The 27,354-nt window shown below is 42.1% G+C and overlaps 1 protein-coding gene across 1 annotated transcript; it reads right to left on the reverse strand.

The window, feature by feature from the left end:
* Nucleotides 1–17,908: 17,908 nt before the first annotated feature.
* On the reverse strand, nt 17,909–26,270 carry SFRP2 (secreted frizzled related protein 2). Its single transcript, XM_065877727.1, has 3 exons — nt 25,532–26,270; nt 23,094–23,174; nt 17,909–19,094 (listed from the first exon to the last, which is right to left on the reverse strand). The coding sequence occupies exons 1-3, from the start codon at nt 26,028–26,030 to the stop codon at nt 18,790–18,792; spliced, it is 885 nt and encodes a 294-aa protein (XP_065733799.1). The 5' UTR covers nt 26,031–26,270; the 3' UTR covers nt 17,909–18,789.
* Between the last annotated feature and the right edge of the window lie 1,084 nt (nt 26,271–27,354).

Genomic DNA, 27,354 nt, shown 5'->3' on the forward strand with positions numbered 1-27,354 from the left:
AATACCTAGGAATAAACCTACCTAGGGAGACAAAAGACCTGTATGCAGAAAAATATAAGACACTGATGAAAGAAATTAAAGCTGATACAAACAGATGGAGAGATATACCATGTTCTTGGATTGGAAGAATCAATATTGTGAAAATGACTATACTGCCCAAAGCAATCTACAGAATCAGTGCAATCCCTATCAAGTTACCAATGGCATTTTTTACAGAACTAGAACAAATCATCTTAAAATTTGTATGGAGACACAAAAGACCCTGCCAAAGCAGTCTTGAGGGAAAAAAACAGAGCTGGAGGAATCAGACTCCCTGACTTCAGATTATACTACAAAGTTACAGTAATCAAGACAATAGGGTACTGGCACAAAAACAGAAACATAGATCAATGGAACAAGATAGAAAGCCGAGAGATAACCCATGCACCTATGGTCAACTAATCTATGACAAAGGAGGCAAAGATATACAATAGAGAAAAGACAGTCTATTCAATAAGTGGTGCTAGGAAAACTGGACAACTACATGTAAAAGAATGAAATTAGAACACTCCCTAACACCATACACAAAAATAAACTCAGAATGGATTCGAGACCTAAATGTAAGACCAGACACTATAAAACTCTTAGAGGAAAACATAGGAAGAACACTCTTTGACATAAACCACAGCAAGATCTTTTTTGATCCACCTCCTAGAGTAATGGAAATAAAAACAAAAATAGACAAATGGGACCTAATGAAACCTCAAAACTTTTGCACAGCAAAGGAAACCGTAAACAAGACGAAAAGACAACCCTCAGAATGGGAGAAAATATTTGCAAACTAATCAATGGACAAAGGATTAATCTCCAAAATATATAAACAACCCATGCAGCTCAATATTAAAGAAACAAACAACCCAATCCAAAAATGGGCAGAAGACCTAAATAGACATTTCTCCAAAGAAGACATACAGATCGCCAAGAAGCATATGAAAAGCTGCTCAACATCACAATTATTAGAGAAATGCAAATCAAAACTGCAATAAGGTATGACCTCACACCAGTTAGAATGGGCATCATCAGAAAATCTACAAACAACAAAAGCTGGAGAGGCTGTGGAGAAAAGGGAACCCTCTTGCACTATTGGTGGGAATGTAAATTGATACAGCCACTATGGAGAACAGTATGGAGTTTCCTTTAAAAACTAAAAATAAAATTACCATATGACCCAGCAATCCCACTATGGGCATATACCCAGAAAAAGCCATAATTCAAAAAGACACATGCACCCCAGTGTTCCTTGTAGCACTATTCACAATAGCTAGGTCATGGAAGCAACCTAAATGCCCATCAACAGACGAATGGATAAAGAAGATGTGGTACATATATACAATGGAATATTACTCAGCCATAAAAAGGAACAAAATTGAGTCATTTGTTGAGACGTGGATGGATCTAGAGACTGTCATACAGAGTGAAGTAAGTCAGAAAGAGAAAAACGAATATTGTGTATTAACGCATATATGTGGAACCTAGAAAAATGGTACAAATGAACCAGTTTGCAGGGCAGAAATTGAGGCACAGGTGTAGAGAATAAACGTATGGACACCAAGCGGGAAAAGCTGTGGGGGGTGGAGGTGTGGGTGTGCTGAATTGGGCAATTGGGATTGACATGTACACACTGATGTGCATAAAATTGATGATTAATAAGAACCTGCTCTATAAAAAAATAAAATAAAATTCAAAGAAAAAAGATGTGGTATACATGCACACACACACACACAAATAAAAAAATAAAAATAAAAAGAAGCAAACCTTGGACTAAGAGAATATATTTGCATTTATCTAGCTGTCAAAGGATCAGTGGTCAGAATAAACAGAACTGTTAGAAATAATTTTTTTCAAAAAACTGAATCATTAGAAAAGGTCAAGGGATGTAAACCAATTGGAAGAAATAGTTATGAGATGTTTTTGTAATTTAAAGAGAATTAATTACTGCATTTATGTATATAAGAGTTAATCTAAAGTGCATGCTTCACGGAAATGCCTTGTATATGTTAAATTACTGAAGGCAAAGTGCGTCCCTTCCACCTTCCCACCCATTCCGACCATCTATTACTTTCCCCATTCTCTGCTGAGAACAACCGAACTGCTGATGGCTGATGGTGCCCCCTAATTGTTTGATCTTGCAAAAGACCACTATATTGCTTTATAAATGATCTTTTTCAAGTAACTTTCTTTTTCCCTGTGCCCCTTTCCTCTTTCTCATACCCTTTTCATAGTGATAGATAAAATTTGTATTTCATCCTCATCATTACAGCTAAAATGGGTGATTCAGGATGTCTTCAGCCAGGTGCAGGGCCGGTCACGTGGAGTAGGAAGCTGGAGGGAGGGAGTCTAGGAGCCTAGCGGGGCCTCTCCTCTGTGAAGGCCTGGCAATGGCAGATTCAGTCTAAATGGGGCAGGGGGGTCAAGTTCAAAACCATCCAGGCAATGTGAGTAATCAACTGCTTGCCTGGTCTCAAAAATCAGTATTAAAAGAGGCGCCAAAAGTTCTGCACTCAGTGATTCTTGGGGTCAGGGGCAGCCTGGGTCATTGATGGGGGCAGTCATCCCTTAAAGGAAAGCGACCCCAAAGCCAGGTTCTACCTTGGAAGATGGAGTGACTGCATAGAGATAATTAGGCTGACTTTCCATCCCAGCACTTCAAGCCCCATCCCCCCATCTGCCTCTGGATGATAGGTTAGTCTTCAGGTGTAGACACTGGCAGAAATCACGCAAGCTCGTCTGATTTCCGACTGCCTGGGCTCCTGACTACAGTAGCAGTGTTCCCAGGCCCCTCAGCCTCACGGGGTAGACCTTTGCATTTTCCTTTAATTAAATCTGCTTTTGCTTAGTAGTACTCAAGACAAATGAAAGATGCTCAACTTTATTATCTCATCCTTTAATTATTAGTATTGTAACATTATTGACTTCTACTTTTTTGGCTAAAGTGTTCAGTATTTAGCTATATTATGGTTACATGGAGTTTTGTGAGCTGGCGTGTGGCCCTAATCACCATTTATAACATCGCTGCTTTGGGAAAGTGTATTCTGCCTTTCAAACCACAGCCTTTCAAACCACAGCCTTCCAAACGCACATTTGGAACACAATCCACTTGTGAGCTTGGAACTCTCTGTACTGATGTCTCTTGGCCCAGGGCAACCCCACTACCAAATGACATGTGGTTTAAAGTTCATGTAACAGCTGGTTCATTTAAATAATGTTAGCTGGAGCTCAGCTTTCAGGTTCTCAGGTTTCTGGTTAATTTAAAATCGAGGTGGCAGCAGAGTCTCAGTGATCAAACAATAGCATGTATGGGGCTCCCGCTTCCTATATAGAGATGGCACATCCCCACTCTTCATGGTTTTCTCTGCAGGTTTTAGGACTAAGCCTCTTCTGAGGGCAAGCTTTCCAGTTCTGCTGAATAACTGATCTTGAAAAAGAAGACCTCCTTTTAAAAACCAACTATACTTTGAAGCCTGAAAGTTCAACCTGGGTCATTTCGGTTTATTGAGTACAGGGGCCCTCTCAGCAGGAGGAAAAACCACATTTAAATCCTTGATGGGGGTTCTTCCCTCTCCCTTCTCCTTGTTTTCCTTTCCTGGTGCCTCCTCTAAGAAGTCTCATCTTTACTAAGTTAGAAGCCAGACATCCTGTCCCAGGCAAGCCAGCCTCTCCCCTGTCCTATCAAAAGAGTTAATACTTATCAAACACCTACAGCATGCCATGCTTTGGGCTAAGCAGGCTACATGTCTAATATCATTTAATCCTCAAAATGACCCCCAGTGACAGGAATCAGCATCTCCATTTTGCAGATGAAGCCATATACGTTAGAAGAGGGTAATTGTTTCATCTAAGAATGCTGAGCTGAGACACTGCCCCACTAGTGCCCTAATCCCTGGGTGGGGTGGGAGGTCCCCTGCTTCATGCGGGTGCCTCCGGGAAACCCCGTCCTGGTGTGGAAGTTGTATTTGTCATTTCTAGTTAAGACCAAGGACTTGCCGTCGTAATTCCTCTACCTCAGGTTAATTGCCAAGATCACGTTGCACCTTTGTTCCACAAAAGTCACATTCTCGTGAAAGAGAAGTACTAACATTCCTATTTTCTCTTGACTTTAGATATTTGTCCTACTTGGGGGCTTGGAACAAGATCAGTTATAAAAGCAATGCCAAGAGGACACAGTTATTATTTTCTGGAGTAAAAAGCCTTCCACTGTGCCTTTCTGGCCTTACTTACTTTGCTCCCTGCCTGCCATAAAAGCTAAGACTTTTTCTAGTGCCTACCAGCGCCAGGTACTTTACATACACTCAATCCTCAAAACCACCCTATGAGGTAGGTGTACTATTCTTACCATTACTTACAATTAAGGACAAATAAGGGCTTCTGGGCCATCCTCTCTGCTTATAATGCCCTTTCCTGTCCTCATTTGGATCTTCCCAAGTCCCACCCCTCAGCCAAGGGCCTGGACAACTTTAGTCTCTCACCAGGCTTTCCCAGATCCCAGGTGGGAACACATCTCTCTCAATCCTGTGCTCCCACAGCTTTTTGCATTTGCCTCTCTATTCCAGACTGTTTTGTGTTCAAGGTCTGGCACATATGTCTCTGTCAGCCACCAACTGCAAAGACTTGGCGAGCAGAGACCCATTCTCATCTTTATTCCACCTCTGCATCTAGCACGATGCCTGGCCTGGAGCCAAATGGAATTAGTAGTGTGGTCACATTCCCAGGACGGATATTTTCTTTTTTTTTTCTTTTTTAAACATCTTTATTGGAGTATAATTGCTTTAAAATTGTGTGTTAGTTTCTGCTTTATAACAAAGTGAATCAGCTATACCTATACGTATATCCCCATATCTCCTCCCTCTTGCATCTCCCGCCCACCCTCCCTATCCCACCCCTCTAGGTGGTCACAAAGCACGGAGCTGATCTCCCTGTGCTATGTGGCTGCTTCCCACTAGCTATCTATTTTACATTTGGTAGTGTATATATAGGATGGATGTTTTCCCTTAGCCCATAGCCTGCAGAACTTCCTTCAGGAAGGGGACGGAGCTGCTGTCACTGTGAACACAGACTTTTGCTATCTACCCACTACAGAACAATTGAGAATTCTGTACATCGATACGGGCTTAAAATAAGAGGCCTAAACTGTGCCCTGAACATAAATCCATCCAGTTCAGAATGTGGGTATACTACTTGCTTTATGATGTGGCATTGTTCACCAGGGCAGGGACATACTTTTGCCATCACTTAGAGATGCTGACATGGGATTGGGAGAAGGAAAGCCGTGCCTGGTTAAGGCTTGAGTCTGTTCCATTCTCCTTGTTATTTTATCCTTGTGTCGAAGGAACATAAATTTTGGTGTTCAGCCACATAACTGCTGAAAATATGTGGCACATGAGTGTTGATGACATAGTTGCTTTCCTAATTTATTCCATAAATGCAGTAATCCTAGCACATCATATAATAGTTGGAATAGTGCATGGATGGAAATAAAACACATATTTATATTATTTTAGAGTATGAGAGAAATGGAATATTAGTGTCTTTGGTTGGTTGTTGTTGATTTCACCTTTTTTGCGGGGGAGGATGAAGGATTTCAATTATTCCAAGTAACTAAATGGTTATAAACAAAACTTCGGTGCTGGGCATGTTGTCTAATTATGGCTATTTTTAAATTTTAATATCTTGGCATAAAATTACTTATGTATGTTTAATTTTTATAGCAAACATATTTTGCTAGGTCTCAAAAGAAGGAAAATTTTAGAAGCTATCCTAGATACAATAGTTAGTGTATAACTCAGGGAATAGTTTGACTTTACCAGTTTAAGATTTTCCTTAAGATATCCGCCAGAATGACCGTAGTCTTGGGGATGACTTTAAGAGAAAAACTCAAAGGAAGTTTCATGTGGAGACAAGTGTGTGTGATCCCAGTGCACAGCAAGACTTGAGTCCAGGTCCTACTTCCACTACTGGCTCTCTAGAAGTTTTGGAGACAGGGTCTTTATCATTTCCCCTTAGTTGCTATTGTGTTCATATCCTACGGCATTATTAATGTGAAATAAGGATGAAAAATCTCTTGGGAATATGTCGTCTGGGTGAAGAGTCAGGAAAGAGAATGGTCAGAGCTGGTAACATGAGCCTGAAAAACTTGATCATTTACTGGACTTGGGGGAAGTTAATTATCTTTGCTTTCCAAATAGCTGAGGAATGGAAAGGACAGCAGCCAACTAGGAATAACTCCCAGTGAGAGCTATTCATAAAAGGAAGATAAGGTTGTGGAAGGTGAAGTTAAATTTGGTTTAACACATGTTGATTTTTTTTTCAAGTATGTTCAGTATCATTTTATTGACATCTGAATACATAGGTTGAAATAACTGGAAAAAGATGTCGAAGGCAGATCATGGTAAGACATACATTGAACAAAATGATAACAATAATAAAAATCAAGTCACTGATTGCATTGATATGTTATACATTGAGTTAGGAATTTCAGATAATTAATTATTTATAGTCATTTGTATCTTTGCATATTTATAGCAGTAATTCTGTGAAATGGATTAAGAAATGCTTGTTCCAATTTTACAGATGCATAAATTGAGGATATATTTTAGGTATTTTATTTAAGGTCTTATGGATTGAGTGTCTGCCCTTCATACAGACTTTAGTTAATTTAACACGTGTTGATTTTGAGGTCTCTCTAGGCCACGCAGGCAGAGTAGTCCACAGTGAGAGAAAGTCCACTCAGGAGAGAAAGTCCACTCAGGTCTCTCTAGGCCACGCAGGCAGAGTAGTCCACAGTGAGAGAAAGTCCACTCAGGAGAAAAATAAGGGATAGAGATAGAGGTCTGGTGTTGGCCAAATTCACTCTATAGAATGAATGGCATTGTCTTGAAAGTCAATGTGAAAAAAGAAGGCAGCCCAGGAGTATAGTTGATAGTTAAGACAGTGAGTTTCAGAATCAAACAAGCTGCAGGTGTCACTTACAACATACACACTGTGTCACTTTAAGTCTTGGGATACCTGACATTTTTTTTAATAATAGACTTGAGATATAATTCACATACTATACAATTCACCCTCTTAAAGTATATGATTCAGCAGTGCAACTATCACCACTATATAATTTCAGTACATTTTCATCACCCCCAAAAGAAAACCCATATTCGTTAGATGTCACTGCCCATTTCCCCCTTCTTCCACCCATTAGCAACTACTAATCTACCTTCTGTCCATACAGCTTTGCCTGTTCTGGACGTTTCATATAAATGAAATCATACAATATGTGACCTTTTGTGTATAATGTTTTCATTTAGCATAATGTTTTAGGTTGTAACATGTAACAGTACTTCATTTCTTTTCATGGCCAAATAATATTCCATTATACAGTTAGACCACATTTTGCTATCCACTCAGTAACTGATGGACTTCTGGGTTGTTTCTACTTTTTGGCTCTATGACTGATGCTGCTATAAAAAATTCAGATACAAGTGTTTTTGTTTTGTGGATATATGTTCTCAGTTCTCTTGATTATAACATCTAGTAGTACAATTGCTCTGTCATATGGTAACTCTATGTTTAAGATTTTAAGAAACCGCCAAACTGCTTTTCAAGTTAGCAGTACCATTTCACAATCCCACCAGCAAAGCGTGAGGGTTCTGATTTCTCTACATCCTCTAACTTTCTGTTTCTAGCCATTCTAGCCATGGTCGGTGTGAAGTGGTATCTCACTGTGATTTTGATTTGTATTTCCCTAATGACTAATAATGTCAAATATATTTTCATGTGATCATTGGCCATTTGTACATCTTCTTTGGAGAAATGTCTTTCCTTGCCCATTTTTAAATTGGGTCATTAGTCTTTTTATTGTTGAGTTTTAAGAGTTCTTTATATATTCTGGATATCACTCCTTTAGTAGATATATGATTTGCAAATATTTTCTCCCATTCTGTGAGTTGCCTTTTAATTATTTTGATGGTATGCTGTGAAGTGCAAAAGTTTTAAAATTTACCGTTTTTTCTTTTGTACCATGTTTTTGGTATCATATCTAAGAAATCATTGCCTAATCTCAGATTGTAAAAGTTTACTCCTGTGTTTTCTTCTAAGAGTTTCATAATTTTAGTTCTTATATTTAAGCCTTTGATTCATTTAAAGTTAATTTTTGTGCATAGTGTGAGGTAGTGGTCCAACTTTATTTTTTTTGCATGCAGATGTGCAGTGTTCCAGGTACCATTTGTCGGAGACTATTCTTTCCCCATTGAATCATTGTCTTGGCACCCTTGTCAAAAATAAATAGACCAGGGCTTCCCTGGTGGCGCAGTGGTTGAGAGTCCGCCTGCCGATGCAGGGGACACGGGTTCGTGACCCGGTACGGTAAGATCCCACATGCCGCAGAGCGGCTAGGCCCATGAGCCATGGCCACTGGGCCTGCGCATCTGGATCCTGTGCTCCGCAATGGGAGAGGCCACAACAGTGAGAGACCCACGTACCACAAAAAAATAATAAATAAATAAATAGACCATAAATATAATGGTTTATTTCTGGACTCTCAGTTCCATTCTTTTGACCTACAGTTTTATTCTTCTGTCCTTATGCCAGTACCACACTGTCTTGATTACTGTAGTTTTGTATTAGGCTTTTAAATTGGGAAGTGTGAGTCCTCGAACTTTCTTCTTTTTTTCCAAGATTGTCTTAGTTATTTTTGGTCTCTTGCATTTTCATGAGAATTTTAGAATCAGCTTGTCAATTTCTGCAAAAAGTAGCTGGAATATAGATAATATATATTGAACCTGTAGACCAATTTGGGGGAGTATTGCCATATTAGCAATATTAAGCCTTCTAATTCATGAACGTGGATGTCTTTTCATGTATTTAGTTCTTTCATTTGTTTCAATGATGTTTTATCAAATTCAGTATAGATATCTTGCACTTCATTTGTTAAACTTATTCCTAAATATTTTCTTCTTTTTAATTCTATGGTAAATGGAATTGTTGTCTTAATTTCATTTTTGGATTGTTCAATGCTAGAGTACAGAATTACAATAGATTTTTGGATGTCTATCTTGTATTTTATAGCCTTGTTGCACTCACTTGTTAGTTCTGATAGTTTTTTAGTGGATTTCTTAGGATTTTCTGTGTACAGGGTCTTGTTATCTGCTAATAGAGGTAGTTGTTTTATTCTTCCCTTCTGATCTGGATTTTTGTGCTCTTTCACTCTCTTCTTTTCCCTTCCCTCCCTTCCACCTTTCACCTTCCTTCCTTCTGTCCCCCTCCTCTCTTCCTCTTCTTTTTTTTGCTGTCCTTTTTTCCTTGTCCTGCTGGCTAGAATTTTCAGTAATATGTTGAGTAAGAGTGCTTAGGGTGGATATTACTCTTTTTTCCCCCGATCCTAAAGAGAAAGCATTTATTGTTTTCACTATTAAGTATGATGTTAATTGTAGATGGCTTTATCAGGTTGAAGAAGTTCCCTTTTATTCCTAGTTAATTAAGTGTTTTTACCCAAAAGGGTGCTGAATTTTGTCAAGTGTTTTTCTGCAACTATTGATATGATCATGTTGTTTTTGTCCTTCATTATATTAATATAGTGTATTACATTGATTGATCTTTGTATGTTAAACCAAGCTAGCATTCCTAGGATGAGCTCCACTTGGTCATGATGCATAATCTTTTCAATATGTTGTTAGATTGTTGAGGCTTTTTGCATCTATATTCATAAGGAATATTGGCTGGAAGTCTATTTTCTTGGGATTTCTTTGTTTCATTGTGGTATCAGGGTGATATTGGCCTCATAGTATGAGTTGAGAAGTGTTCCTTCCTGTTCTATTTTTTGGGATGAATTTGTGAATGAATGGTGTTTGTTCTTCTTTAATGTGTGTTAACATTATCTAATTTATTGGGTTAAAATTGTTCACAGTATTCCCTTATAACTTCTGTGAGGTTGGCAGTAATGTCCCTCTTTCATTCCTGATTTTAGTAATGTGGGTCTTATCTCTTTTTATTTTGGTCAGTCTAGCTAAAATTTTGTCAGTTTTGTAGAGTTCTTTAAACAATCGACTTTATTTTCATTTATTTTTTCCATTGTTTTTCTATTCTCAATTTTATCAATTTTTTCTCCAATCTGTGTAACTTACTTTCTTCTGCTCACTTTGGGCTTAGTTTGCTCTTTTTGTTTTTTAAGGTGGAAGATTAGGTTGTTGGTTTGAAATCTTTCTTCTTTTTTAATATAGGCATTTACATCTATTTCTCTCTGAGTGTTGCTTTAACTGCATCTTACATGTTTTGGTATATTGAGTTTTCATTTTCATTCAACTAAATTTCAAACACACTTAGAAATGTGATGTTTAATTTTCACATATTTGTGAATTTCCCAAATTTCCTTCTGTTATTTATTTCTAATTTCATTCTTTTGTGATTGGAGAACATTCTTGACATGGTTTTGGCCCTTTTAAATATACTGAGCTTTCTTATATGGCCTAACATATGGTCCATCCTGGAGAATGTCCCGTGTGCATTCACTTGTGTGTTGAGCTTGAGGATTTTGGGGCTGATCAAGGAAAGACCGGAGCATGAGATGGCTGTGGTGCACAGTGAGCTTATTGGGCAGTATTTGGACAGGGCTGCATGAGAGGGGAAGAGCCTCACAGCAGAAGATCTTCCAGAGACAGGGGCCACCATCCAAAAGGGGAAGAAGGTAAGTGAACTCCCAGAGAAGAGGGAAATGGAGAGGGGGCTTATGTGTCAAGGTGATGTCACTCAGCAGCAAGGTAGGGGGGTTTCTGAGTCAGAGAGCTCTGAGGGGCAGCAGTGGTTCCGGGTCCTTTACACCTACAGGGTTTGTCTTCTCTATGGCTTGCAGATATTGGGTGCAGTTTTGCAGGGTGTACAAAGCAGGCAGGCTCTAAAGGCTAAAAATATGTTTACTTTGGATATATTTTAAAGCAATTGGATATGTAAGAGTTTGAGTTTGGCTTTGGGTTGATGGTGCCAACTTCTTGTGAAAAAGTAAACAACATGAGGGCCAATATACAGGGGTCACTTATAGAACAATTTGAGAAAAATGTGTATTCTGCGGTTGTTTGATGGAAACTTCTATAGACGTTTGTTTGTCTGGTTGGCCTATAGTGTGTTGGAGTCTTCTGTTTGCTTTTGATCTTCCAGCTATTTGTTCACTCCCTTGCTGAAAGTGGGTTTTGAAGCTTCTATTATTGTTGAGTTGTCCGTCCACTTTGTCCCCTCCCACTTTCTCCTTTGCCTAGATAACTCCTTTTCATACCATAAACAGTCATTCAGGATTCAGGTTTTGGGTCTGGATCTGCTAAGCAGGGGGTAACTTTACTGGTTTGGGTTGGTTTTAGTTTAAATTTTATTTTCTAGTCTTTCATCACAGGCCAGTGTGCACATTCTAATCCCCCGAAGGACAAGAATTTAAAGGAGCTAGGTCAGGAAGCATGAAGGGACCATGGTACAGTCAGAACCTCTCCCCTTTCCATATCAGCAGTAAGTCAGTGTTCAGATTGTTAGAAGTCCAAAACACTAAAAATATTGTTATGACCTCCCCACATCACCCCCATATTTTCATTCTGAAAACAAACAGAAAAACCCCCCAAAACAAAAAAACCCACTAGCTTATTTAAAAAGGTATAAGTAAGCATACAATGGTTTGGTTTTCTTCTATGGTGACTATGTTGACGCTTTTAAAAAAAATCAAAAACCAAAATCAAATGCTTTTCCCCCAATTGTCCTGTTTTTAGAAATCCCTGCTTTACTGGCACGCTAAACACAATGTGTTGCCCACCATAGAATCAAGCACTGCAAGTCTCCTTTGCCCGCTAGGGCCTGGGTAGCAAGCATCTGGGGTGTGGCTACCACTCCCTCCTCCCAAGCCCATGGTAGATACCATCAAGGCCACATGTATATCCTCTTGCACTGAATGTCTGTTAATGTCTTTACACATTTTCTAAATGCATTGTTTGATTTTTTTACTTTTGACTTCTGAGAGTTCTTTATATATTCTAGATACAGGTCTTTTGTCAAATATGTGGTTTGCAAGTACTTAATCTGTAATTTATCTTTTCATTTTCTAATGGGGTCTCCCACCACCCCTATGTTGAGGTATGATTGACAAACAAAATCGTACAATATTGAAAGTGTACAATGTGATGATTTGATATACATTTAATAGGGTTTTCTTGAATAGCAGAAGTTTTACAGTTTGAAGAGGTTCCATTTATCAGGTTTTCCTTTCATGGATTGTGCTTTTGGTATCAAAGTTAAGAACTCTTTACCAGGTCCTAGGTCTTGAAATAATAAATTTATCTTCTGTTTTTTCAAAAACTTTTATAGTTTTACATTTTACATTTAAGTTCATGATCCATTTTGTGTTAGTTTTTGTATACCGTGTAAGGTTTAGATTTTTTTGTTTTGCCTATAGGATATTCAGTTGCTCCAGCACCATTTGTTGAAAAGGCCATCCCTACTCCATCATGTTGCTTTTACATCTTTGTAAAAAATGAGCTGGGTTCATTTCTGAGTTCTGTATTCCATTCCATCAAGCTATGTGTCTATCCCACAGTACCATACTGTGTTGATTACAGAAGCTCTAAAGTAAGCCTTAATATTAGGAAGAATGATTTTTCTTGCTTTATTCTTTTTCATAATTATTCTGGCTATTCTAGGGTCTTTCCCTTTCAATACAAATTTTAGAATAACGTTGTCCATATTTACAAAGAAGCTTGCTGAGGTTTTGATAGAAATTGCATTAAACCCTTAGATCAGTTTGAAGAGAGCTGACATCTTCACCATGTTGAGTCTTTCAATTTATGAACATGGTATGTCTCTCCAATTATTTAGGTCTTTTTTGATGTCTTTCATCAGTATTTTGTAATTTTCAGCATACAGAACCCATACATGCTCTGTTACGTTTATACCTAAATATTTTAATTTCTTTGGAGCAGTTGTAAATGGTATTGTGAGTTTGTTTTGATTTCTACTTGTTTGTTGTTAGTATATATAATTACAATTGATTTTGTATGTCAATCTTGTGTCCTAGCTCCTATCCATTCCTAGTTTGCCAAGAGATTCTATCATGAATAGGTATTGAATTTTATCAAATGCTTTTTCTTCTGCATCAATTGACACGATTGTATGATTTTTTTCTTTAACTTGTTGACATGGTGGATTACATTTATTTTTGAATATTGAAACAGCCTTGCATACCTTGAATAAATCCAGTGTGTTTGTAGTATATTATTCTTTTTACACATTGCTGGATTTGATTTGTTAATATTTTGTAGAGGATTTTTGTGTCTAAATGCATTAAAGATATTGGTCTATAGTTTTCTTTTTTTGTCCTTTATTTGGTTTTGGTATTAAGGCAATACTAACCTCATAAAATGAGTTGGGAAGCATTCCCTCCTCTTCTATTTTCTGGAAGAGATTATGTAAAACTGGTGTCAATTATTCTTTAAATATTTGGCAAAATCCTCTAGTGACACTTTCTGGGCCTAGAGATTTTGATTTTTAGTATTATTTTAATGTGAACTTATCTGTACCCATAAGAACAAATGGAACCCAGGAAGACTGTGTTCAGGAAAGTCTGGAGAATTTTGGGTCTCAGTTAATATTGTATGTCACATGTGTATATGACACATTAGCCTGTGTTCTTCTTGAGAGTAGCCATGTATGTTGGTCATTGTTGGGACCACAGCACCTAGGACAGCACCTGGCACATAGTAGGTGTTCAATGTAAGACTGCTGAATAATTGAAACGACTCTCAGCACTCTGCTGCAGATTGGAAGCCTGATGCTGTTAGAGGGCAGCATGGAGGCACCCAAGTCTTCTTTGGGGGTGGAAAAATCTTTTGGGAAGAAGGGAGGAGTAGATAGTACTTATGGTTCCATTTTTTCCCTCTTATTTGCCTAAGCTGCTTCCAAGCAGGCCGTGATCAGCCATAACACCTAGAGCAACCCAATGTGCTCAAGAATTTGAAGAGCATATGGGGTTGCTGGTGGGGCAGCAGAGTCTGTCGGGGTAGGACTAGGGTTGGTTGCAGACTGGTGTTCCTTCCTGTTCTGGGTGCCTCCTTACACAGAAACAAGCTCTGAGAATTCCACCTTAAAACAGACGATGAACAACAGATGAGAATGTATTGAGATTAAGCATAACTCATAGAGTAATAATTCTTAATTATTTATTGATAATCAGGCTTGCAGAAACTATTGACTTGCCTAGGTCTCTCTGAATTTCGAAAGCTACACCAAGGTGCTTGCCACTTGAACTGCAGTTTCTAGTCTGTTAAGTGGTTTGTTCTGACATCCCTTAGATTATACAGTTATAGATTTCCTGCCAGAGCTACATTTGTGTGTGGGTGTACAAGAAAGCACATGCATGCATGAGGAAGTGCATAGGTTTTTAGATATTGCTACTGGGGAGCCAGTTAATGACAGTAAGTTCTCGTGCTTTGCACATTTCATGGTATAGCAGAATGTCTGGGTTGTTAAATTAATAATTATTATTACTCTCTACTGGGACGTCTTGGGACAGTTAAATTCTTTGGCTTTTTCTTCTAATGCTATCTGTATTAACTGCTATTTTTATCAATAGATTTTTTTTTTAGCACCTATCTATCTGCATTATTCTCTGGACAATCATGGACAACTTTAAGAAATATTTTATTATGCTCACTTGCTCTTTGTTTCTAAGTTAAATGTGAATTCATTTGTTTGTAATTTGAGGATGTGGGGATTTTATTGATTATAAAGGCAATGGACCTTATGCCAGGTTTATTTGTAGTGTCTAGAACAATACCTTCAGCACGATAATTGCACAATGTTGATTCGTCAATATGTAAAACTGATGATAAATACTTAATTTCTAGGGCTCTGTCCTATTAGAAAATATTCTGGTACAACTCAGTGAAAGTTTTCTCCTTTCAAGCACCTTTACCTGAGCTCGACCTGAACCAAACATTCTATTTTCTACCTGAGTTAATCCACTCTCTCCTTTATGCCATCCCTTGGCATGTGCATACCTCCCTCTTAACACAGCATGTTGGAATTATTTGTTTGCATGCCTCTCTCTCTTACTGGATTGAGAGTTCCTTTTGGGAAGGATCCGTCTATCTTTAGTGCCTAACACAATTTCTAACTCTAGAATAGAAGCTGAAGGAGGGCAGGATCACTGTGCACCCACCACCCAGAACAGCGCCTGGCATGTGGGTAAGCACTCACTACCCATTATTGAGTGAATACATCAATGGTGGTAGGTGGTGCTCAGAAAATCTTTGCTGAGTTAATGAATTAATATGTATTTGTGCAACAAGTTTCATGGGCAAAAATCACACTGTTTCATAATCCAGAGGCAGTGACTGCATGCGGGATACATATGCCTGGACTTGCTTTCCAAGGTGACCCCTCCCGCCATCAAGAACATTGAATACCTGGTAGTAGACAATATTTGAAAGGTAAAAAATCAAATTATCATTTGATGACAGAATAGGGAATGAAGACTGGAGGGTGCTGTTAGGTAAAATGGATCTTTTTTAACTCTATGAATTTCAGTGCATGTAGACAGAGCCTTTGAACACTTAGGAAATGTTGTCCCAAAAGTCTTATAAATGTGTTCTTGTACACAACTCATTTCTCAGGTTATTTAGGAAAGGGAAGAGGAGTTACATGTGTAGTAGATGTGTAGTTTTTATATCTCTAAACTTTCCTGATCTCCTATTTGGGGCATTTTAGCAGTTTATTAACAGGTCATGAATCATCTTAGGAAACTCAGAAATCCAATGTCTTCTGATGGCTTGCTTTCTTTTTACAATAATGGGTGAACATTTGTGTTTTTAATCTGCCTATGAAAGAAATCTAATAGTTGAAAAACTAATTAAGAATACAGCCATGAGGGCTTCCCTGGTGGTGCAGTGGTTGAGAGTCCGCCCGCCGATGCAGGGGACACGGGTTCGTGCCCCGATCTGGGAAGATCCCATATACCGCGGAGTGGTTGGGCCCGTGAGCCATGGCCACTGAGCCTGCGCGTCCGGAGCCTGTGCTCCGCAACAGGAGAGGCTACAACAGTGAGAGGCCTGCGTACCGCAAAAGAAGAAAAAAAGAAAAAGAATACAGCCATGATTATTTCAAAAATGAGCCATATATATTTGAATCATCATGCAAAAGAAAACAATAAAACAGAATGAAAAATGAACCAAAAACCTACCTGCTCTGTCCAAACATGTCTCATTGGCTTATAGGCTTGCCAAAGATGGGAACAAGATGTGTGTGTGGGGATTGGAAAGTCCATAGAGAGACCCATAAGGCAGGATGCAGGCACGGGAGTGATGCCTCTGCTACTTCTTTACAAAGCGACCAAAGGAGACTGTCTGGCATTAACGAGCTCTCCAGAGCTGGAAAGTTTGCATCCCTTAACACCGGCAGGTGGCTTTTGTTTTGATTGGAAAGGGGACATTCAGACAGGTCAGTTTCTTCCAAATTGTTTCTTTCCACTACTTTTGCATGTGTTGTACTTATTTTCACTTTCTAATTCCTAAATCCTTGGTCTACTTTCTTTTGTCTTTTATCTTCTCTCTCTCTGTCTCTGTCTCTCTGTCTCTGTCTCTCTCTCTCTGTCTCTCTCTCTCTGTCTCTCTCCTCTCTCTCTCGCCTTTTCCAGGGTTCCTAGCTTCCTGTTTCAAATGTTTACAATGAGTAATGGTCTTGATCATGAGTGTCCCTCTTCCAGTCCATGCGTGCCTTTTAGGAAGAGGGTTGTGCCATGAGTTTGTGGAATTGGTGAGAAGCAGAGTCAGGTGGTAATCCAGAGAAAGATGAAAGGAATTGTGCAGCTCAGGTAGGCAGAGGGCTCTATTGACTTTTGGAGCTAGAAGAGCTGAAGCGCTGTAGAGAGATCATGGCTGTATGTTGAGGAAACTTTTAAACTAAATCAACAAAATGCTATCAGATAAAGTCTTCACACGAACACCACTAAAGATTTCAAATTTGCTGAGGACACTCTGTTGTTCTCATGTATTACCTGTCCTTATACTTCAAGTAACTTACCAGTTGTAAATATATAATTGTAATTGAGGTTGTTTTCTTTCACCCTCTCATGTAAATGCCATGAGAACAAGGACTGATGTACATGTCCACAGCACTTAGAACAGGGCCAGGCATGCAGCAGATGCCCAATGAGTATTTGTTGAATAGATGAGTGCCACCCTGTTCCTATAATCCATCCTGGATTAAATAGAAGATAGAATTTGTCATCTGAAAGGTCTGAGTTTTAGCTCTGACTCTACCTTGTGGCAGTGGGTCCACGCCGCTTAACCCCCCTGAGCCTGTTTCCTCGTGTGTTTAATAGAATTTCTCTGGAGGCTCCTAAAATAGAACAACGAAGCGTTTGGATGGAAGCTTTGTGGATGGATGCCCTTCTCACCTTCATGCTGTTTTTTCACCATCCCCTCCCTACCCTCTGCCTTCCAATGGCTACTCTTCAAATCATGGCTCTGTTTAGCTGAGTTGAAGTGGGGAAAGAATGAATGTTTTTGCAATGGTGATTCTTTTTCATTATAAACATCTGCAGAAATGAAAAGCACAACTGTCAAGCTTGTGAACCGTAGGCTAAGACTAGTGTCCCCACGATCTGCCGCGGGACTGTTGAGACCAGACAATAGCCTGCCCATCCCCGTTTCCCAGCAGGGTCCGCAGTGGTAAAACCTGAGTGAGATGGGAGGCAGGAGTGGGTGATGGGAGGTGTGGGGAAATGCACTTTCTGAGTCACAGAGGAAATGGGCACTTCAAACTGCGGGAAGGCTGGGCCTCAGGACAAAGGAGGTGACAGCTTTTGTTCAGCTCCCTTCCCAGCTCCTCCCACGAAGAAGACAAGACACAAGACCAGGAGTTGGTAAAGCAGGAGGTAAAGTTTATATACAAGAATATAATGTTTATCTGAAATATTTACAGTGTTGGTTAAAGCAGTATTTTTACAACTTTTTCAGGTCAACTACTATGTATATTACAGGTAAGCTACAATGGTTTAATTTGCAAAATTAAGTAAAAAAAATGTTTTAAACAAAGCTTAAAGTACTCGGGTCAATCATAACATCAGTCTGTCTTGCCCTTTATTTGAAGAACTCATGCTACGGTGGTTAATGTGGTTTTTATAAATGGAAGTACTCTACCTGGAAATGCAAAATGCAATACATGCTAGAGTTGTAAGTTCCCAACAGGGATGTAAAATGACAGGTGAATCATTATAAGACTTAGGTGCTGAGTGTCAGGCTGGAGCTGAGAGAGAAGTTGAGATAACAGCCAGCTTTATCTCAACTGGGTTTTGGACCCACAACAGAAAAGTGAAAGTTTGGGCCACATAGGAAAGTAAAGCTATTTGCACATTATGGCAACCTCAGCAGAAAGTGAAACTCGGTTGACCCAAACCAAACAACCAAAAAAAATAAAACCCAAGTCACAGTTGCACGTATTCAAAACTAGCTTTTCAGTGAGCTATTTTAAAACTTCATAAAAATCTTCGTGATTTTATTAGTTGGAAGATTTCTACAAGATTTGGGTGGGTTTTTCCTTTATGTGAAAACAACTATTTGTTCCTGAGGCCTCCTGAGGCCTTATAACTCAGAAAATGCCAGGGCTGCAAACGTGCAAAAGACAGGGGAAAGCCGCTCCAGGCTGGGGCTGGAGCTGCAGGGACTGTGCTTGGGAAATGAGTGCTGAGGTCCCACAGCAGAAGTGGAAAGGGTCAGCAGAGCCCGGGGGATGGCCCCGGGACTAGCACTGCAGCTTGCGGATGCTGCGGGAGATGCGCTTGAACTCTCTCTGCCCCTTCTGCCACCGCTTCACAGAGGTGATGACTAGCTCTCCGCCCAGTTTCTGCCCCATGACCAGGTAGGGCGCGTTGATGTCATTCATCTCCTCGCACGTGCACTGCAGGCTGTCTTTGAGCCACAGCACCGACTTCTTCAGGTCCCTCTCGGACACACCGTTCAGCTTGTAAATGGTCTTGCTCTTGGTCTCCAGGATGATTTTGGTATCTCTGTTGATGTAGGTGATCTCCTTCACTTTTATTTTCAGTGCTACGAAGACAAGAGAGGACAGAGTGATAAGGAGGGAACACATCCCACTGCATATTTGTGACTCGGCTTGGGAGAGGGAAGAAGAGCTTCCCAGGGCTGATGGGACTGTCAGGGGCTGCGGGTAGGGGCTTGGGAGCTGAGGGCAGCAGGTGACTCCATTTCTAAAGCCTCAAAGGGTTTGTCAGGCACTTTGTTTCAAACCAGCCATCCTTTAAAAACTCTCTTTGCGGGGACTCAATTGACTTTTCTTCCTTGCCCTTGTGTTCTTGTGTTTGTACGTAGGCTGCCTGTGGTGTGTGCTCTCCTTGACAAATGACTTTCCCTATTGGAAACTTCAGCATGAAAAGAAATGCCTGACTCTTAGGTGAAACACGATCCTTCTGTGGCCGTAAACGTTAAACTCAATTTATTACGTCGGAGAGGTTTTTGGACAAACCTGTAAGGAAATTATATCACAAAATCATTGTTTTCTAAAGAACAAACTACAAGGAAGGAGAATTGATCTTACAGCTGCATTTGATTTGGTAAAGTAACTCAGAAAAAACAGCCAAGACTCTTTTTAAGAGCACAACATGTTTAGCTGTAAAAGTGTTTTTCTGAAGACCTCATCCTCATATGCTATCATTTGCCTGTCCGAGGCCAAGGCGTTTACAGATCATATATGTACTGTTTCCAAGATGGATAAGTAGACTCATTAGAATGCTAAGACCAAAAGTAAGTGGTTTACGATAAAAGACACATTTTATAGTCATGAACAGTATGCTTTGGGAAAGACAACCCTACAAACATACATGCTGGAATTAAATTTCAAGACCCCATGAGGCAGGGAAAGGATAGAATTTTAAGGTTGGAAGGGATCATCCAGTTAAAATCTCTTCTTGGTACACAAAGAATCTGAAATCCAGAGAAGTTTAGTGACGTAACATGAGGTCACCCAGTTAGACTGTGCCCTGGCTGAGTCTAATTCTCAGAACTCTGGTCCCCAAACCTCCTCCTGTAACACCACTGTGATCTCTTAGGCATAGTATTGAATTTCTTGTCCTGGCTGGTGCATTAATATGCCCACTGTAATGTGTCTTCCGACCCTTGGTGACATTAACAATTGTTCCATAGAGATGACATGCAGGTGTGACTTCTTGACTCTGATGGAGTTTAATGCATTGTTTAAATTAGTAATAGAGGAAGAGGTCTTTTGTGTGTATATCACTGTTCTGGAAATTTCTTCCTCTTTCTTTCTTTCTCTCTCAGAAGGAGAATTTGACTAAGCATGGCTTTTCTAGGCAACCAGGAAATGACTGAGGCTCAACCAGGTAAATCAAGGATACTGGGACTTGGCCAACCATTATTTGTCTGATATGCATCTGGGCTCTAGTACTGAGTTCTCAGGGTTTATCATGAGATAAGCCACGTGGCAATGTCACATGGTCCTATGGCCTCTGCCTAAGGGCTGGGAGTGGGGAAGGTATATGGTGGGAGAAGTGATTGTAATGTTACCTGGGAGCCTCATCCATAGCACAGACAGAGCATGTGCGAGATTTCGCCTGGTCAAATTAGACATTCTTGAGCTCCAAATATCAGAAGAACCATCACTTTTAACAAGGGGGGAGATTTATTACTCATCTTTCTCTAGCTATGAAATAACCAACTTTGTAAGAGCTTACCATGGGAAAACTTCAGACATTTCCTCCCTGGGTTTTCAGCTGGGACCAAATAGAGGAAATCAAACCCTCAAATAACTTTTCCTGCCCTGCAAGATGTGAACGGGGATGCCACACATGGTAGGAGGCAGGGGTGTTGATACTGTCTGCTCCAACAATAGGCTGCATACAGAGGCAGGCAGTTCTGGGCTATTCTTTCTTCACCAGTACTTTCCCCACTGTAGTAAGGAGGTCTTCTCCATCCTCCCTGTACTCAAAGTGCAGTGGGGAAAGTGTCATGCTTTCATGGATGATTCAGATTTCTACCCTTGTTCCTTCTACCCTGTCATTACTCCCCCAGAGTACAGAGGCGATGTGGAGAACCACCTATAAACCAGTATAACACGCACCCCCTACAATTTAGGTTCATTATCCCCTTTGGGACAAACTGAATGTGGAGAAATAGAAAACAAAGCTTGTGAGGTATCTGCATGTGTGATACCTTAAGTGTAATGACTTCCATATTGTTTTGAAAGGCTCTCTCCTCTAAGGAGAGAGAACGTTGAACACACACACACACACACACACACACACACACACACACACACACACAAACATTTTTTGGCCCAGGTCTTGATACAGCATTCTTAGGAAGGAGGTCTTCTGTAAGGTAAGCCACAAAGCAAGCAGGTAATGTGTGTGTGTGTGCACGTGTGCTCTAATTTCAACTTTTATGGAGCTCCACTAAACTTCTTCATGGAAGTCAGGAGAGTGATCTGTGCTAAATCTAGTGCAAAGGCCATAACTTGCCAGAAGAAAATGATATTTTATATACATTTTTATATAAACTTTATTAAAATTATATTAAAAAATTTTGTCCTTAATCAAATCCTGTAGCATGGAAGCTAAGAACCGTGTTTTGGGCAAGGCTCTGGAGCTTTAGGGTTGCTGCTGCCAACATGCCTGGCCCTCTCCTACTTTGAGAGTTGTATGTATTAGAATATAGACATTTGAAACCCTATCATCTATCTGTGGCTCTCACTGAGGGGAAGGACTGGCTAGGACTCAGAGTTACCTCCTTCCTTTCCCCTTCCTCAGCTGTTTGAATCTTCTCCTATAGCTACGGCTGTCCCAGGACCTGCTAAGGTTAAGACCAGGACCCTTCCTGCAAGAGACCTGGGGTTGTAAGGGGCAGTGATTGGGTTGTTTCCAGTTTCAGGGACCTGGCCAGGTCTGAGATTTCTGGGCTGGCAAGCTGTAAGGAGAGGGTGGGAGAGCAGTCCTCCACAGTGGGCGCTGGAGTGATTTCTCTGTCTCCAGGACTTAGTTGAGTATGTAGAAGTGTTCATACAGATCTGTTACAGTCTGTTATTGTTTGCTAGAACAGGGACCACATCTGTTTACCAGTAAATTCAACCTTCTGCCTGAGTAAATACTTTTAAATACCAACCCCTCAAACACACCCAAAAGTGCCTGCTCTTGGAATGGGAGGAAAACACGAATGTCTCAGGTGTCTCGGCAAAGTTCCTGGCCACCCCCAACTCCTCCCCCAACACAGCACTGATCTGTATCTAGCTGGCTCCTCTGCTCCCCTTGGAGCGCTGAGGACACAGATGAGGTGCTGCTGGAGCTCTGGGTGGACAGTCTCCAACCCTCCTTCCTCTTATAGTTCTTTCTTAAGGGGAATGACCCGCACGCCGTGGAACTTGGGTAACATACCTCGCACATTATTTACTGTCCTCCAGAACCTTGTCATCATGGCACCTTGCATGTATCTTGCCAAAGTAAACTCCTAGCTTTATTGTTTCTTCTTTTTAAATTTAAGGAAACTCTCCCCGACATATTATTAACCAGTACCTTGGATATACTCACTGATGGTGGAACATGGGAAGCAGAGCATCATGGGTTACGAGTAACGTAAAAATATTTGTTTGGCACTGGAGTAAATTTCAATTTTTGGCCAACTCCATGCCTTGAATCTGTTTTGCTGAGGCTAATATTTACATGTTCCCATCCCTGGGACACATGTTAAGTGACTAGAAGAGAACATGGTCTGAGATTATGCTTGTTGGCAAGAAAAAGCCATAGTGAAATGAAAAATGTGCCATCGGAAATTCATAACGTGAACAACTCTCATTATTTGATAATTGCTTAACAGAGCAATGACTCTCACCTAAAAGGATACAACTCGATACAAGACAGTTACATAGGGAGGAAACTAGGATAACACAGATAATTAGCTCAAGGAAAGATGATCTGTGATGATATGTCACCCAAACTTTATCTAGTAACATCTTAAAGAATTGTACCTTTAAGTTGTACTGGGCAATAAAACTTCTGTTGTTGGTGGTGTATTACTTACCAAAATCATTTTTACAAAGAGTTTCCATTATGTCGTTGTCATCTTCGTTTTTATTTTTGCAGGCTTCACATACCTTTGGAGCTAGAAATGTGAAAAGTTCGTAAGTTTGCTTAAAACGAAACAGCAGGTGGCATTTGTACACAACTCACAGGGGCTCATTCAGGCAAGAGTAGCAATTGTCCTGTAAGACCCCAGCTTCTGCCTCATTTGTGAAAGAGGGACCACTCATTCCTAAGAGAGTCTCCCATGCCTCCCATCTTTTCGACAGGCAAAAATGCCCACATGCTGTGTTTCATGTATGACGACTCCCCAAGCAAAGGGCGCCCTGGCGGAGTGTGCAGGTACAGCCACAGGTAACAGAGACAGGCTGCAGCTTTTCACTCCTCCTCCCACTCCTGGGACAAACTCGGTCTCTGAAAAAGTTAGTCCCAAAGCCTCTCTGGGGAGAAAGCACCAAAAGACCCTTAAGGGATTTTGGAAAACTAGCAACCACAAACTACGGCCAGAAGATCGTCTTTCTCAGCTGCAGGTCACTGGTGCAGCCTGGCCTCTGCTGGGCTCTTCAGCTGACCTGTCTCTCGGGGGAGTCATTTCAAGATATTTTCAGGTCTGGACAGGGTGGGGTGGCTAGCATTGTAAGGCTCACATCTGGGTTCTTCCCCCTTGGAAGCACACCTTGCTAATGACTATAGCCTGCTCTAAATGGTTCTGTATCACCTCGTGCTTTCTGCCAAGTTTGTGCTTGAGTTAAGCAGCATTTATTTCACTGTTATCTTCATCCCTGGTGCAGATTCTTCTTGCCTCTCTTTGCCTGTTTCAAACTCTCGAAAACAAACAGACAAAACAACAGCAACAACAAAACCCAAACAAACAAAAACCCAAAGCTTCTCCTGAAGCCAGTGAAAATCTGACCAAACCCAGGAAGGTGCACTAGCACTGCTAAAGGCTCCTCTAAAAGAGTCTGATTCCTTGGGAAAAGGGAAAAAAGAAAACATTCATTTTCTCCCACTTATAAATGCACTAATGCTGTCTTTAAAATTTAGGTGAAATTTCATTAATATGAAATTGCATTTTCGCAGGGAAAAAAGAACTATATGACTCATTTTAGAAGTTATTTATCAAATAAGAAAAAGCGCAGAGCAGATTTTGAAACACGTAAACTTTTATTTTGAAGGGAGAAATGACTTTTTCGAGAAATGTAATATATAATGTTGGTGGGACTGTGAAAAACAAAAACAAAAGCAACACACATAAAACTGCCCTTAACTCCTCTGTCTCAAACAAAATGAAACTTTTCCAATTAGGAGCTCTAGGAGTGTATATAAAATGTTACTAACCTGTGTTGGTTGGTCTGTGGTATATGTTGGACAAATGTTTGAAATATGCCAAACATTTGCAATAAATTATAAATCTAACCAATAAGATGATTGCAAACTCACGGTGCCTGCCAGGAAAGATTGCTAAGCAACTCTGCATTTTCTTTAACTAATGATGGCTGTAGGAAAACAATTAGAGATGGAAAGGGAGATGCTGGTGGAGCCCTGAAAGGGATTAGGAAGCCCCCTTTCCATCGCGGGGGAACCTAAATCAGCTCAGACACATTGTATATGTTTTCCTTTCAGGAAGACTATCAAGCGCCCATGAGGTTTTCATTGCTTTGATGGTTTCTGCACAGGAACTCCCCCCCTATTTTCTAAAAAACTTGGGAAACTCTCTTTTGCACGATTTTCTCCAGTTAATTAAAACCACTCCTAAGATAAAAGCTGATTAGTGATAGAAAAATGATTTCTGGAGATTCCCTTTGTGCCCTCTTTCTTGGACCTCTGGGCAGTTAACAACCAATGCTCAATTTTCAACACGCATGAGCCAGTCCTGCTTTTTATTTACAAAGCCTAAATCGGCAAAGAACAGAGAGTGCCTTAAAAGACTATCTGTTTGCACATTTTGGCGATCGTGCCTGTAGGGAATGTCCCTGTGCCTAGAATCCTGCCCAGTGGTAACAACGTGCTGCGTGAGGCTGAGGCCAGCGTGCTCTGGCCAGGGTGCTCACCGCCAACTCCTCCTAGCAGGACCACTTCCAACACTCTCAATTGCAGCCCCCGTGCTAGCATCTTCACAAAGAATTGTACATTTATCTACACGGGAAAGATCTCTTCCAGTTCTACGTTTTCTCCCCCCACCCCCCTTTTAAACTGTCCCTAAGAAAGAGCAACTGGTACAACTCGGGAAGGGAATGAGAGACTTGGGTGTGTGTTTGGGCGGGGGGGTATCTCAGATTTGTCACGATGACACACCAGGGCAAGGAGAGCGGCTGCCCTGCCCGGGACTGGCACCCCCGGCGGGGAAGCATCGGGATGGTGGGCGGGGGCCGGAAGAACACCCCCGGAAAGTCTTAGCGGAGCTGGTGGGGGGGGGGTGTAATAAGGAGGAGGGCTTACCTTCCTCGGTGGCCGGCAGGAGGTGGTCGCTGCTAGCGAGGGGGATGCAGAGGTCGTTGTCCTGGGGGAAACGGTCGCACTCAAGCATGTCGGGCCAGGGGAAGCCGAAGGCGGACATAACCGGAGCGCAGCGGTCCTTCACCTGCACGCAGAGCGAGTGGCACGGCTGGATGGTTTCGTCCAGGTCATCGAGGCAGACGGGGGCGAAGAGCGAGCAGAGGAACTTCTTGGTGTCCGGGTGGCACTGCTTCATGACCAGCGGGATCCAGGCGCCCGCCTGCTCCAGCACCTCCTTCATGGTCTCGTGGCCCAGCAGGTTGGGCAGCCGCATGTTCTGGTACTCTATGCCATGGCACAGCTGCAGGTTGGCCGGGATGGGCTTACAGTTGCTGCGCTTGTAGGAGAAGTCAGGCTGGCCGAAGAAGAGCCCGCGCGCGAAGCCCAAGCAGCAGTGCGAGGCGAGGACGAGCAGCAGCAGCGACCCGGGACCCTGCGGCATCGTGGGCGCGCGACCCCCGGTGGGGCGGAGGGAGCCAAGGCGGGGAAGCGCGAGACGGCAGGGGCCGGGAGCTCTTTCCGGCCCGCTCGTTGCGCTCAGCGCGGCTCGGGGCCTGGGAAGCGGGCGGTGGGAACGCCGGGACGCCGGGAGCGCGGACTGTGGGGGCGAGGTGCTGTGCGTTCGGCTCCGCGCAGCAAGTCCGCGCGCAGCTCCAGGGGACTCCGACCCGGGGGAACAGAGTGAGCCACTGCTGGGGCCCGGCCAGCGTTTTCTTGGCCTTTTTTATGCAAATCTGGAGGTGGGGGGAGCGAGGGAGGAGCCAGTGGAGAGTAATCCGAGGAGGTTTGGTCACTATTCTCTGGGTCTGGTTTTCTGTTGAGAATGCCCCTCACGCGCTCCCTGGAAGGAAATTCTGGCTGCGCCCCACAGGATGCTGCCAAGCGCGCGCTCAAGGACTGCTGTAAACAACAAACAAACAAATAGACTAGCCTGGCAGCTGCGCCCCAACAGTGGGCGTGCGGAGCACGGGCTGCGGGAGATAGGGGGACGTGACCAGCGGCCTTGTCGCCAGGTCCCTGAGGGAACGCGCTCCGCCCCCGGAGGCCCGGGCGTGGGTTTGTTTCACCCCAGCACGAAGTTTCAGCTCGAGCCCCGGGTCTGCTGGGCGGAACTGCGTTCCAGGCAGTAGCGAGCCAGCAGCCGGCAGGCTCTTTGTGCCCCTGGCCCGCGCCCGGGACCTGCCCGCCCGAGGCCGTCTCGGCCCGGTTGCTCTCCTCTCGGATCCCCAACCACGGTTCCCAGCCTGGCCCAACCCGTACAGTGACTCCCGCCTGCCCTTTCAAATATCAGAATTTATATAAGTGGAGTCGTATGAGCAAAACTTGTACATGAAAAAGGAAATATCAGTAAAACCTTGGGGGTGTTTTGCTGGGGTAAGTCTAGAAAATTTGGCCATTGTGGAAGCGCCTCTACAGAGTTTCGTCAGAATCACACACGACTGCCCACCATTTCCCGGTTTGGGAGAAGAGACCTGCCCTTCCTGCCTAAAGGAACGGGTTGACTCAAGCCTCGAAGGCACCACGCGCCCTAACCCACTCTCGCCCTGACGGCGGGCGCTGAGGAGTGTGTGCCCTCAGGGCACGGTTTGGAAAGGCTGGTGCCCGGCACAAGGGACTGGTAGAAAGTGCCCCAGGTGGGCAGGCTGGGAAGGGGTGGGGGCAGAGGAAGAAGCCCTGCTTAGACATACACGAAGCCTGGGCAGAGGCGGCTCCTTCACGCTACATATGCCGGCGGTCACCGGGTGTACGGAGGCTAACAGGCAGAG

This window comes from Phocoena phocoena, chromosome 5 (assembly GCF_963924675.1).
Source record: "Phocoena phocoena chromosome 5, mPhoPho1.1, whole genome shotgun sequence".
Classification (NCBI taxonomy): domain Eukaryota; kingdom Metazoa; phylum Chordata; class Mammalia; order Artiodactyla; family Phocoenidae; genus Phocoena; species Phocoena phocoena.